Source organism: Hyposmocoma kahamanoa, unplaced genomic scaffold, assembly GCF_003589595.1.
Source record: "Hyposmocoma kahamanoa isolate Upper Pololo Valley unplaced genomic scaffold, ASM358959v1 204, whole genome shotgun sequence".
Taxonomy (NCBI): Eukaryota; Metazoa; Arthropoda; class Insecta; order Lepidoptera; family Cosmopterigidae; genus Hyposmocoma; species Hyposmocoma kahamanoa.
This window is the reverse complement of record NW_020653728.1, coordinates 2435361-2449794: the sequence shown is the minus strand read 5'-3', so window position 1 is coordinate 2449794 and position 14434 is coordinate 2435361. Positions and strand designations below refer to the sequence as shown.

The following is a 14434-nucleotide window of genomic DNA, read 5'->3' as shown; positions in this document are numbered from 1 at the left end:
GAGCTTTAATGTGAAAAAGTCCAGTCGCCTAGAAGTAATGTAACCATTACTGCGTTCCGGTTTTGACGGGTAAGGATGCTGTAAGGGTTTGGAAGTGTACTACTATCACTGGACCTAAAAAAATATTATCTGTGTAATAGCTAGCTTCTCACGGTCTGTGGCGTCACAGGCCGCTCCACGCGAGCTCGCGCCAACGCGCCGTAGGAAGAGTGCCGCTCGTACCGGAGCGGGCTCATATGTATAGGCCTGTGGCGCGAGCTCGCCCGTACAAATCGGCGTGACACGGACCGGCCTGTGATATCATGTCATGAGGCCATAGGAAGGCGCCTTAAGGGATTCACCATACTTAGCGATACGGAATCGCATTAAGCTGGTCAGTAAAAACTACATGTCCATGTAATTAAAGCGAAAAAGACGTTGTACGTTTCGCGTCGGTGCGGTCTGAGCCGATCTAATGGAATATTGCATGGACATTAAGCTTTTTAAGACTAGCTTTGAGCTAGCTGATTTAGTCTTAATTAGTGTGGTGACTTCTAAAAATAGTTCTAAAAAAGGCCTAAACTTCATTGGTATTAGGTAGAAATTGTAAAGTTTTGTGGACGTACATATATAGTACTTAAGTCCACCTTATGCCATCTCAATATGTCGCCGGTGTGTGTATATTAAAATATATAAATTAGATGTTACATAAAACTTACTTAAAAGGACACGGGTGCACATTACACCGGACTACAGAAGACTGGGGTTTACTGGACGCGTCGCACAGTTGCTCCGGGGCATCGGACCCCGTCAGACGGTCTCTGCAGACCGCTAGTGACATCTTGTAACCTGAAATAGAAAAACATTGAGCTGAGTGAAGAAGAACCTTTCATAGATTTCTCATAGATGGCGCCACGGCAAAAAAGGAGTCGTTAAAAACCAAACACAAAGATCTGCAACAAGCGCAAAGAAAAAGTTGTTGGGTTGCTGGTTCGTTCCGTAACTTAGTTGCTTTCGTCATTTTACAAGTATATACACACTTCCGTTACTCTCTTAGCCACACCCAAACCTCAAATTGACCCATCTAACCTCAATCTGAAGTCCAGTCCTAACCGCGGCCCGAACCGCGAACCGCGATGGACCATACGGCCCATTTGCGGTCTTAACACACTAAATTACACGTAAGACAAATAACATTGTATTCTGTACTGAACACATGCAGATAACTGCGAGAACAAAGAACATAGGCACTTGTTTTAAAATGTTAAATGTTCTAGGTATTTTTTATAAATTTTTGTTTGGGATCCTTAACCGATTTTTTAAAAGGTTAGTATTATCTTTGAATGTATCGAATGATAATGAAGCGATCATATAATTAGTCAGGTTTCTGGTGGTAGTTGTATACAATTCTGTGATTTTTTTTTAAACAATATTACGTAGTTTCCAAGCTTTGCTTACAAAAAATTGTACAAATACTACAAAAGTTAAAGTTATGGTATTTCAATTAATTTAAAAAAAAATCCTTAAAATTGTAGTTAGCATTTATAATTAGTTATCATCTGATGGACCAATCCTGGACACTGGAGATAAAAATTATTCCGTAGATTAAAAAATATAATTTAAATTTAGACTATGATTTAAACAGAATGAACCGTTGATATACCAAACGTCGACGTCAAACCCTACATCAATACAGAGCAACGTTGTTAATTGCACCGTCAGGGTTCGTAATTTATATCTTCAAATCCTCCATTAGTTGAGCCCGCCGATAAATCAGTAGAATTCCTTTTGTCTCAGAGCAACAGTTACTCGCTATCTTGGATGTTGAAGATTTGCGACTAAAAGTTTGTGCGACTATTATTAGGAGGCGTAGCAGTAGAGCTTCTGAAAGGGTTCGTCTAGGGAAGTACTGCCACCTTACCTATTTCTGCCGCCAAGCACTAATGTCAGTATTATTGTATTCTAGTTTGGAAGGGTAATGGTACTGGTGAAATTACAGGCACATGGGACTTGTCAACTTATGTCTCAGGGTGATGGGCGTAGTGGCAGTGCCCCTCGGATCTTTGCGATTTAAAGCTCTGAGTGGCACTGCAACTGTTACGGACAGGCGTGTAGCTTACCATCAGGCGCACGGCTTGTTCGTCCCGTTCTTTCCATACTAACATAATGTAGTTTATAATTTTTTGGTGTAAGTATACAGAATTTTTTTTATTGTTGGTTCTTGTAACTATAGAAACAATATCGAGTTCTTAGGTTTTCGCGATGGTTAAACATAGGAAATGAAACTATTTTTCCGGATTTAAATCGCGTATATTTGTTTTTTCAAACAAACCGACGTTCCGGGGTGTTTACAGGTCCCAAAAAAAAATAACAAAGTGAAAAATTGTTTCACTTCTCTTTATTTTATCTTTGTGCGTATCGGGGCACTACAAAGCTATTATTAACATATATATTCATGTCAGGAACAGCAGAATGCATTATGCTGCAATATCAAGGCATTTTCGCGCACATATGGTAATGTCCCTGTTTTTGTTTAGTTGTGATATAGTCTCATGGTAGACTAAAAATTGTTGGTTACAAAAATGTAAAATTTTCATCCAAAAACGACAAAAAATTCGTCGAAAAGTCGCACGTCTACGATAAAATTGTCTAGCTGATTCTAATTAAGAACCCTTGAAAGATGAATGCTCTGATAAGAATTAGCACTCGCGGCGCAAAACCGATTTACGTGATGGTTCTTATTACGAGGAGAGAGGGTTGATTGAGCCGTTCCGAGAGGTCAGATAATATCTGTAGTTATATAATACTAACTGGTACAGTACGTCGGATGCAAAGAGTAAGGTTGAACTTATGATATAAATTATAAAGTTGTATTATTACTGGCAATAAGATTTGTTTTTTTTACCATAAAGCTTCATCTGCCATTTTGAGTCCGCAAACTATCAAAATGGCGAACTTCCAATCCGCCATTTTGACTACACTCATAGGTGTCTAAAGATTTTTTAAGTGAGACCGCTGATAATTGAAGGACTTTATTAAAAACAAATAATGTGATTACTTAAGTGATTGGTTTTGAAAATACCTATTAGATATTTTTGATTTTTTTTAATGGTGGAATGGAGCTCATTGAAGTCTTAATGTAGGTACAAAAAAGTAAAAATTAAAAATTAAATTCAAATTGGAACGATAATTTTTTTTCTTTCTTGAAATATATTAGCAGGTTTTGATTTTGCACATATTGTATAAAAGTATGATAAAAAAAGAATACAAATTGGGCTATGACCCAGCTACCGCGGGTTATGCAGTACGTGAATCTCCTTAGTATTCCGCTTTATTGGTTAAGAACGATGCAGCAGTAGAACTTCTTGTGCAAGATTTCGTCCAGGGAACTGTTGCCTTCTTATTCATAGTGTGCCGCTTCTCTACGAAGGTTGGCGACCATCACGGCTACTCTCATTTTTGAAGCTGCCACACGAAAAAGGGAACTTATATTCTTCAACTACTAGGTTTTCCTTCTACCACGACTACGCTTTTCTTGTATTTTTCTTTTGTTTACTGTGTTCCAGTTTTGAAGGGTGCTGGGGAAATTACAGACACATGGGACTTGTCAACTTTACTGAATTAGTGGCACTGCACCTGCAATGCACACTTGTTAATCCCGTCATTTGGTGCCATAATAATCTCAGTACAGAATCCTAAAAAATCGACCTCAAGAGGTCGTGGAATTACATCTATTTGCCAAGTTTTATTGAAGTCGGTTGCTGGAAAGTGCGCGAAACCGGATCCATCTCCTAGTTTGCCATTCTTAGAGCTGGAATATTTTCTTTTCCAATACTGAAGTTATACTCTTTCCAATAAAAAAAGAGTCATCAGAATCGGTTCATAAATAAGAGTATAAACAAACATACAAAAAAATTCAATCGAGTCGTCCTCCCCTTTCGCGTGGAAGATTGGCATAAGTTACATTAGATACAGAAAAATATAACCCACATCCTCTCCAATTCTTGTAACTCTATCGACTATTATTATAGATAGAGTTACAAGAATTGGAGAGGATGTGGGTTATATTTCACTGTATCTAATGGAGCAATAAACGTGTTTGACGTAACTCCACTTATGCTAACTAAATTTTTTTATTGAATTGATATTTTTTTTTTTTTTGTGAAATTAATCCACTAGTTTGTTATAATTATTAATACAAAGAACGAACACTCAGAAAAACACTCAGAAAAAATTCCTTCGATCCGACTAAAAAGTCGTTGAAAGACCAAGTACAAAGACACGACGCAAGCACATACAAAAATTCGTGAGGTCCGTTGGTTCGTTCCGTGGCTTAGTTGGTATAGCGTCTGGCACGGTATGCAAGAAGACGTCGGTTCGAATCCGACCGGATCCACTTATGCTGTTTTTGAAGTCGGTTTTTGAAACACACATCTGTGCAAAATCGACACAATTGAAAATATTATAGAAACCTACCTACATCTCGGGATACAAATCATGTCGGTGGTGACTGTTTGTACCTGTTATGTTTATTATATCACACTCAATATATCAAAGGTTGCAGGTGTATTGTATCATCAACGCGGGACAATAGAGTGTCATCAGCGTAGGCGTGATCGATGTGTCAGGGCCACTAATCCTGACATTATTTAGGGATGTACCATTGTAGTTTGAAAGATAATTACCATAAGCGGTTATTTCGGTACGTCGTCCGACAAGTATACGTTGAGTGAGCCACAGCTAGAGGAGAACCAAGTATCAAATTCTTTGTTGAAAATTTTTTGGAAACTTTTGTTAGCTTGTTAGGTTAGGTTAGGAGAATGCGCGTATTTTTTTTATAATATCAAGTGACAGGACGCACAAGTCGTACGCCTGATGGTAAGCTGCGCGCCTGTACATAACAGCTGCAGTGCCATTCAGAGCTTTAAATCGCAAAGATCTGAGGGGCACTGCCACTGTGCCCGTCACCCTGAGACATAAGTTAACGAGTCTCATGTGCCTGTAATTTAACTAGCACCCTTACCCTTCAAAACCGGCACACAGTAATGCTGACATTACTGCTTGGCGGCAGAAATAGTTAAGGTGGCAACACTTCCATGGACGAACTCTTTCACAGGGGTCTCCTGCTACGTAGGTCTTCCCAAAATCATGCCTTATAAAATAACAACTGTTGCAGACTGCCTTGTACTATGTAGGCAGTTCAACTTTTATTTACTAACTTAACAAATGGATAAAAAGTGATTTAAATATAAAAATAAAGGTCTGCAACAAGCACATGGGAGAATTCGTTACGTCTGCTGGTTCGTTCCGTAGCTCTGTAAGGATAGCGACAGGCACGGTATGCTGAAGGCGCTGGTACTAATTCATCCGGAAGGATGGAAGGAATTTTTATAGGTGTTCAATATTTGTATTAATAATTGTAACAAGCTAGTGGAGTAATTTAACAAAAAAAAATCATATCGTGGTAGTAAAAGATCGTGATATTCAAATAAACTTATTCTCTGATATAATCAACTATGACTAACTGCTTCCGTGGTCTAACGTGGTCTGTTACACAGAGGTCCCAGGTTCGATTCCCAAGCTGGGAAAAATATTATTATGGCCTACATTTATTTCTCTCGGAGATTGGGTATGATTTGTGGTTGTCTGTGTGTGTGTGTGTCCATGGCTTTCCCTAGTGCGGGGCTATGAGTGTGTGTGTATTACTATCATTGTGAATTGTTGATAACCTTAGTATAACAAGGAAAATCAAAATTTTTATTTCATAGGTAAGCATTATTACACTTGATATCGTCATATTGGTTAAACTCTACCGCTTATTCGAAAGCCAGTTCCCCTGAGAAGAATGAGCAAGAAACTCTAGGGGATAATACCAACTCCTTGAAAGAAATGAAGAAACAAGGGAAAGAATGATCGAAATAACTTAAAATACATTTTTAGTTAATAGCGCCATCCAGTTCGGTAAACGCTGAAGTGTATTTTGCCTAAATCAGAAAGTTTTTACTTTTAGTCATAAAAATGCGTGCGACTAAATGGTAGAAAAGTTAAGAATGATTTATAAATGTTTTTAGTCAAAATGGATTACATAGAGTTACATACATTTATGCCAGCGTGTCTTTATCACCAATATATTTAAAAGTTTTCCAAATTAAAAAATATTTTTTCCTAAAATCTCGTCAAATGACTTTGATCCTTCTTCACGTGAACTCTTCATTTTATTAATATGTGAAACTAATTATAAAATTTACGCATAAAAAGTTTTTCAGTAATTTCATTTGTAGAAAAGACGCTAGATGGCGTTGATTAATGTTACGCGAGTCCATCCTGACAATCGAATTTTGCTTATGGATCTTCGACGACCCAGACGATCCTATCACTCTCGCCTAATTAAGAGGCCCTTACTTCAGTGCATACCCGCGCAGATTTTCCCCTTCTGGCTGAAGTGCCCACAAGCATCCTGGACCGAGGTTCGTGACCACCCGGATGCCCTCAGGCCTACTTCATTTATTATTACTCCTTCAACTCGTCCTTTAGTCCGGTGGAGCAGTCAAGGCCATCTGCGGCTGATTGAAAAGTCTCCTTCAATGTGAGATAAACATGTACTATCCCTTGGTAACTAGTAGTTCTCAGTAGAGTTCCTAGGGAAAGAGTTCGTTCAGGAAAGTACCTACTTCCGCCTTACCTATTTCTGCCACCAAGCAGTAATGTCAGCTTTACTGCGTTCCGGTTTTGATAAACAAAATTGCGTCTCAGGGCCAGCACAAACCGACGGACAGCAAGGCAGAGGACATTTTTTATCAATGTAAATTTTATACTATTACCATCAAAATAAAGTATAAATCTCGAATCTCTGAGATGCAGAGAGAAATGAGCCTGCTATGGTCCTAAGTCGGTGTCAGAGCATTGTAATTTATACCTTATTTCTATTGAAATATCATAAAATATGCATTGATAAATTTAATGTCCTGTACTTGTCGTCCGAAGGTTTGCGTTGACGTCACGGAAAAGTCCGACGCGACTTCCTTACACTTATTCGTTAACGTAAATTCAAATTACATTTACTCAGCAATATACTAATAGATACACGGTGTAAGTCATGTGTAAGTCTAGACTATAACTCGGTCAATTATCTAGCAAAACGGAGCGAAGAAGAGTTATGCTTCCACAACCAGTATTTCGTTATTTTGACTAAGTGGTGTGGAAATGTCTTCCGTTTCGCGCAGTCTATTGGATTTATAACCAGTTTACTCGCATCGCAAGACAACACAAAACATTTCACAAATTCTCGTCTTCTATAAACGTTGCTATTGTTCTTGTTTTGATTCGACGTAATATCAATCGAAAAACTTCTTAACTTAAAAACGTTATTATTCTACAAATTGATTTCTTAATAATAAAGACATAAATTTATTATAAATTGTCAATATATACATATTTACTATTTTGCGATTTAGTGTATGTAATGAAAAGTAAGTTCATAACTATAATTATTTTTGATTTTTTCCCGGATTTGAATCGCGTAATTTGTTTTTTCAAACAAAGCAACGTTTCAGGCCCTTTACAGGTCCCACGGTCACGGTCTACTAACACAGTGGGACCTGTAAACCTGTAAAGGGCCCGAAACGTTGGTTTATTATACTAATTTTCATAATCAAATTCAGCTTGCATCAACCCACAGCTGGGTATAGGTTTCTTCTTTATTGCGCCAATTGTCACGGTCCTATGCTATCCGCATCTAGGGCCGGTGGTTTGCCTACGGGGTTTTTTCGCTCCTCTTGGCAGCCGTTTCCTCATGCTCCTACTGGGTGCTCCTACTATGTCCTTATGCTCATATCGTGACGTCATATCTAGTAAGTACCTACACTGAACTAGAATAATAAAAATATCAAAATAAAATTATATTTTTTGCGTATGGAACTGAAAACCCGAGTGTAAAAATATTGTTCCACCTTTCCTTTTTATATGTCGACACATCCGTAGAACAAAGGTCTATGTGTAAGACTACTTGTTCTCAGGACATAGTACATTTCGTTCGTTCTTCTTCGCTGTGGATGTCAGATCGACCTTTGTTCGATTTTGTATTTCCGAAACGAAGTAAGATATACAATAAATTCTCAAAATACCTTTACATAGGACTTTGAACGAAATTGTTCTCGTTAACGTACTTATTCTCTTTTCGCTATATAATCACATCGGACTCTGTTCTTCGGATGAGTCGATGTGTACGTTTTTCCATATTACGTATCATACATTTTAAATTCAATTCCGTGTACGAACAATCACAGATATGTGAAAATGATAAATGAAATGACTTTTGTTTGATTGTTTATGGAAATATTCACTGAAGAGGCTGATAAGTTTAGAGAATCGATAACATACATACGAGTAGGTACTACAATATCAATTACATATAAATATAGGTGGCAGTACATTAGTAGGAGCACGAGGACATATATATCCCTTTGGTCCTACAAGTAGGTGCATGAGGAAAGGTCCCTCTTGGTCACCATTCCGTGACTGCAAGGGTCCATCGTCCGTCTTGTCTTCTAGCCAAATGTCCAACCCATCTCCACCTTAACCTCGTGATTTGATTAAATACCCACGTCATTAAATAACGTAAAATTTATTTGAAGCTATAATTCATTTAAATTTTTATTGAATTGATATTTAATTAGGAAATGAAACTATTTTTCCGGATTTAAATCGCGTATATTTGTTTTTTCAAACAACGCGACGTTTCGGGCCCTTTACAGGTCCCATGGTCACGGTTGACTGACGTGGTACAGTCTTCAATCAGTTATGTCTAATATTGATGCAAACCACCCTATTTTTTCACTATAGTTACAATAGTTATTAATTAAATACCTTATTTTTAATTTTACAAAGAAAACATTCCAATTTACGCTAAATTAAGTTTCACTAATTATTTTATTGAATGAATTTTTATTAAGTTCAATTTATTATTAATTAATAATAGAAATTAGAATAAACTAAAACATATTAATTAGTACTGCAGTCTTATGCCTGTTTGGGACTTTTCCATGGGACCTGTAAAGGGCCCGAAACGTCGGTTTGTTTGAAAAAACAAATATACGCGATTTAAATCCGGAAAAATAGTTTCATTTCCTATGTGTAACAATCGCGAAAACCTAAGAACTCGATATTGATATTTAATTATTTTTTCGTGAAATTACTCCAATAGTTTGTTATAATTATTAATACCACAGATTGAGTATATGGGTACCTATATACTAAATGTATGATTAATACAAAGAACGAACCCTTACAAAAAATTCCTTCGATCCGTCCGGATTCGAACCGACGACGTCTCCTAACAAATTGTATCAGACGCTATCATGCCAACTAAGCAATTCATTTGTTTTATTATTGTAATACCTATTCTGTATGACGACATCGGTGGCCAAACGGTTTACACAGTGGGCGCTGGATGAGGAAGCTCCGGGTCCGATTGCCGGTAACTTATTATAAGCTATCTATGTAATAAACAAATAAATAAGTCAAAGTCAAAGTCAAAGTCAAAGATTATTTATTCCATAGGTAAAATAAATTTACACTTGAAAACGTCACATTTAAGCTACTGCTCGTTCACTACGCTGAGCTCCCTGAGAAGAACGAGCAAGAAACTCTAGGGATTGCTCTTTTCAAATAAACTTAAATGCTATGGAATACACTTTGAATCAAATTTGTGTGGATTCTGGAGCCATGTCGTCTTTCCATACATCTTTATCTAACACGTAGTCTTCAATTTTGTAATAAGATTTTTCGATCAAAATATTTTTAATGTAGTTTTTAAACTTAGGAAATGATAAACTTAATATATGCTCCGGAATCTTATTGTAAAAACGTATACAGTTCCCCATAAAAGAGTTGTTTACCTTGGTTAAACGAAATCGTGGTACCATGAGTTTGGACTTAGCTCTAAGGTTAATATTATGGATATCTTAAATATAAATAAATTTTAATTAGAAAATTCTTGCCATTTCAAAACAAACTCGATCGATAATATATAACGATGTAGATCAGAATGGAGCAAGTTTCCTTGAAAATGTCATTCACTCTCACCTTGAAAAGTGTAAAGTTATAGTTTTCGGAGAACAGATCCCCAGGTAGAGAATTCGACACTTGCTTATTTACCGCCCGCAAAACCCTTCAAGGGCCAAACCAACCCATTTGTTATTTGGAGCCTGACAGCTAATTAACAATTGAAACGTCTGAAGGAAGTTACGGCACGAGATAATCTTGGAAACTTGGAAAAGGTTTCTACAATCCTTCAACCTCTGAGGGGTTGAGAATTTGTACGAACATTTTTAATCTCTTTGGTCAGCGCACTTGCATTTAACGATCTGGTTTTTTTATAATATCAATTGACGGGAAGAGCAAGTCGTGTGCCTAATGATAAGCTACACGCCTGTCTATAACAGTTACAGTGCCACTCAGAGCTTTAAATTACAAAGATCAGAGGGGCACTGCCATTGCGCTCGTCACCCTGAGGCATAGTTGACAAGTGCCTATAGTTTCACCAGCACCTTTACCTTTCAAAACGAACACAGTAATTAATGCTGACATTACTGATTGGCGACAGAAATAGGTAAGGTGGCAGTAGTTCCCTGGAAGAACTCTTTTACAAGGAGCTCTACTGCTGTGACTATAACGGTGAGGCCAAACCACGGAAGAAAAAAACAATGGAAGTGCATTAAGACTCGATTACCATCGGAACCGCTGTCGCTATAACGCACACAAACAAATGATAAACATTACGAAATCTTGATAATGATTGGTCATAGTTTCTAATTTAAAAAGACGTAACAAATTCTGGATTGTCATTATAATTTAAACTTTACTTAATCGCTATATCGTTTAAAGTTCAATAAGTTCAATACCTTCATTGCAAGTGACGACGTTTTGATTTTTTATTGAAATTTTATTCAACGTGCTGCCATCTTGCGGGCAGTAGCTGGACTACGACGAACGATTAACATCTGAATCAATTCGATAAATAGAAATTCAAAATTTATTAAAATAAGACTCCGATGATATGAAATGCCACCACGGGTAATGTTTTGCATTTTTGCACGCCAAAACAGCACAATAAGGCATTGTTCTGCGATTTTAGAGAGTTTGCATGAAAGAATGGCACAACCATACCATGTAAAGCGAAAATGGTGGATCTCAAGTAGGTTTTCAGAGATCTAATGCAGCCACGCGTCGGACGCTAAATATCCACTTCTATTTATTGTTCTGTGGGCCTAACGAACGTAATTTTGTGAGTTGTGAGTTGCGTTATTTGAGTTGCGTAATTTACGATACATTCGGTTTCATAGAAAAATCAGTAAATGAGTTGTTCACAACCCTCGGAACGTGTGAAGTTCCCAACCCGAGACCTGCACCCAGCAGGAGGAAGTATTAAATAGTTTAATGATGTGGGAACCTGTTGAGCTGTAATACAGGTCTGGTTTATCTAGTTCAGACTCCAATGTGTCACAAATGTTCTTATTTTTAAGTTTAGAGCTTTTTTTATGTAAGATTTGTTATTATAATTATTAATACGAAATAGCTGAAGCATGTATATATATATTATGTGAAATTTTATAGTTTTCGACTTTTTACGTTCGTATAGAATCTTTAAATCTGTCTCCTTTAAAGAAAGATGGCGAAAGCTGACCTAATAATTATAAAATCAACATAGAGCCGTTCTTGGACTTTGCTAGTATAATTTTACGTTTTAGTTTATACCTAGTTATCAATATATTTTTGTGTATTTTTAGAAGTCTATAATAATAATAAAGAAAGTGTAAAACAATGTATTTTAGAATAAATGCAAGAACATAACGCAATTGATTCAGTTTGGCCATAGATTAGGTAACGTTCTTGTACGTAGGTTTGATTTTAAGCGTGATTGAATTTTACCTACCTAAAGTATTGGTTATTTTATAGCACACATAAAACATTAAAACTATGAAATACCTAATCAAATAATCAATTAAGCAGTATAAAGTAAAAAATAAAACACAATGTGACGAAAATGAATTAAGACAATATTTAAATGAGAGATAAGAAAGTTAGCAATGGAACGTTTTGACAAAAGGCCTCTTGCCAATGTCAATGTCATATTGAGATTGAGACAGTGTGATTATTTGTGGCAGATTTCTGTCATTTGGGAAGATTTAATTTTTATTCATTTTCATTGCGGCAGAACATGTTAACGTTGTATTAAATGTGGCAGAGTTTGGCAGATTTAGGAATATTCATCAAGTTCTTTATTATATTTAGGAACAAACTGAAAACTTGTTGTTTTGTGCTACTACAAACAAACATCTGAAGCGAAATGCAAGGCAATATTACAAACATAATCTATATCAAGTTTCTAACCCCAGCTTCTACAGGCTGTACTCAATTAGCTTTTTGGATGCTTTGATAATGAATCACAAGTATTGATAGGTCCCTTTAATGCACGTTGTCAAAAACATTGGGTTTCAAAATACACGGGATATCGCCATCTTACGTTATCATTTCGCAGATGTGCCTTTATTAGATGAAGGATGTGAATTCATTATGCATCAATGTTCAACGAATCCTGTCTAAATGAACGATGAAACTATTATTGTTACCTTAAGCGATCACAAGGAAACTACCTCAATAATTATCAGTCTATCGATGATAGCGATTACGGAAGGTGTGCTCATAATTTTGTCAGACCGTTCCGTTCTGTGGAGGACTCTTGGAATTCCATTCGACCGTTCTTATCTATAAGAGGTTGACATTGAAAGAGCCCTCTTCAGACATCTGCTCTGTACGAGTACAAGTATTCTTGCAGTTTCCATTCACCGTATTGGGATCCAAAGATGTTATGTGATAAGCACCAAAGTAGCAATCTGGTTCGTACAGGTTGTACGTGATTCCCTGAATTAGATGTGAAACTTTTTACGCGAATATAGAAACACTGAGACAATCTTGTACCGAATGAACAAAAGCATAGATTACGAAGACAGAGGTAGCCCGTAAACTTTAACTACATTACTGACATGTCCATTCAAATTTAAACTCCAATTCTAATGCCCGTAACCGCGGCGATACTGTCTAGCTAAATCAACAAGTGATGATTTCTCATCTTTCGAATCTTAACTTATAATGTACATGTAATTTATATAAACAAAAACCTATAATACGTACTTCTATCTTAATATAAACCTGTGGTCATTGACATATATAGTGCTAGAGTATCTTTATTAACCCCTTGACAGGACGGTTGCTAAGGGATCGCGAGGTCCACAAATCTGCAAATCAAGTGGCGGAACGAAATGCTTCCCACAGGACTACACTAATTACTAAACGTCAAGGAATGGTCGCTATTATAGGGTCAGATTCAGGATAATAAAATTTTGACAATTCGGCTTGAATATTTGCATGAGCTATCTTACAACTTGGACTATAACAACGTTTGGGCCATTCTTGTATAATTTTGGCGTACCCTAAGCAGAGACTTTAAGGACGCATACAAATTAGACGTTTGTAGAAGTAAGTAGTGTTGTAAAAAACTCGAGTTCGGGAGTTTACATTAACAAAACCGACTCATTTTGCACGGCTCGGTGCCCTAAAAACCTCACGAATCAGAGTCAAGGCGAGCGCGAGTCATTGAACGTTTGAGAAAATTAATTTATATTTTAAATTTGTATTGAATTGATATTCAATTGTTTTTTGTGAAATTACTCCACTAGTTTGTTATAATTATTAATACAAAGATCGAACACTCAGAAAAAATCCTTCGAACCGACGTCTTCTAGTATACCGTGCCAGACGCTATATCAACTAAGCGACGGAACGAACCAGCGGACCTCACGAATTTTTCTATGTGCTTACGTCGTGCCTTTGTATTTGGTTTTTCAACGACTTTTTAGTCGTAGCGCCATCTATGAGAAATCTATGAAAGATTTATCACCCAGTTAGTACCTTAACAGCTACCAGTCCTGGCGAGAGATGTCGCTATTCGCTGGCACTTATATAAAATGGGCAACAAGCACTCAGATAAATTCGAGAGATGTGTTGATTCAGAGAGAGAGAGAGAGAGAGATTTTTCTTTGTGTTTCTTCGATCTTTGTATAAATAATAATTCCAGGACATCGAATAGGTTTTATCTTCATAGACAGTAAACTAGACTCACCTCCCCCACAAGTAGCTGAACACAAAGAACCAGGTGTAGAAATCCAGTGATACCGCGGTCTGGAGCAGGAGGATCCGTCGCCACCGCATACGCCACACTCGTCAACTCGACGCGTTGAACCTACACGGAGATCGCAACCCACTCTCTGTGAACAATAGAAACATACAATTATTTAAATATGTCCATACCAGAGGGATTACTTTTTATTTGTGTTTTATGCAAGATATGCGGTCATGTTGGAAAGGGTGCAAAATAAATTCACTAGGTACCTCTATA

At 37.0% G+C, this 14434-nt stretch overlaps 1 protein-coding gene across 1 annotated transcript in view; it reads right to left on the bottom strand.

Moving 5' to 3' along the window:
- Positions 1-14434, bottom strand: part of LOC113227250 (ADAMTS-like protein 1) — a gene marked incomplete at its 3' end in the record, with an annotated part of 291597 nt that overhangs the window by 48196 nt on the left and 228967 nt on the right. The window contains exons 4-5 of the mRNA XM_026460145.1: positions 14159-14306; positions 699-828 (exon numbers count right to left, since the gene is read on the bottom strand). Coding sequence (XP_026315930.1) covers positions 699-828; positions 14159-14306 — 278 coding nt within the window. The remainder of the gene's footprint in view (positions 1-698; positions 829-14158; positions 14307-14434) is intronic.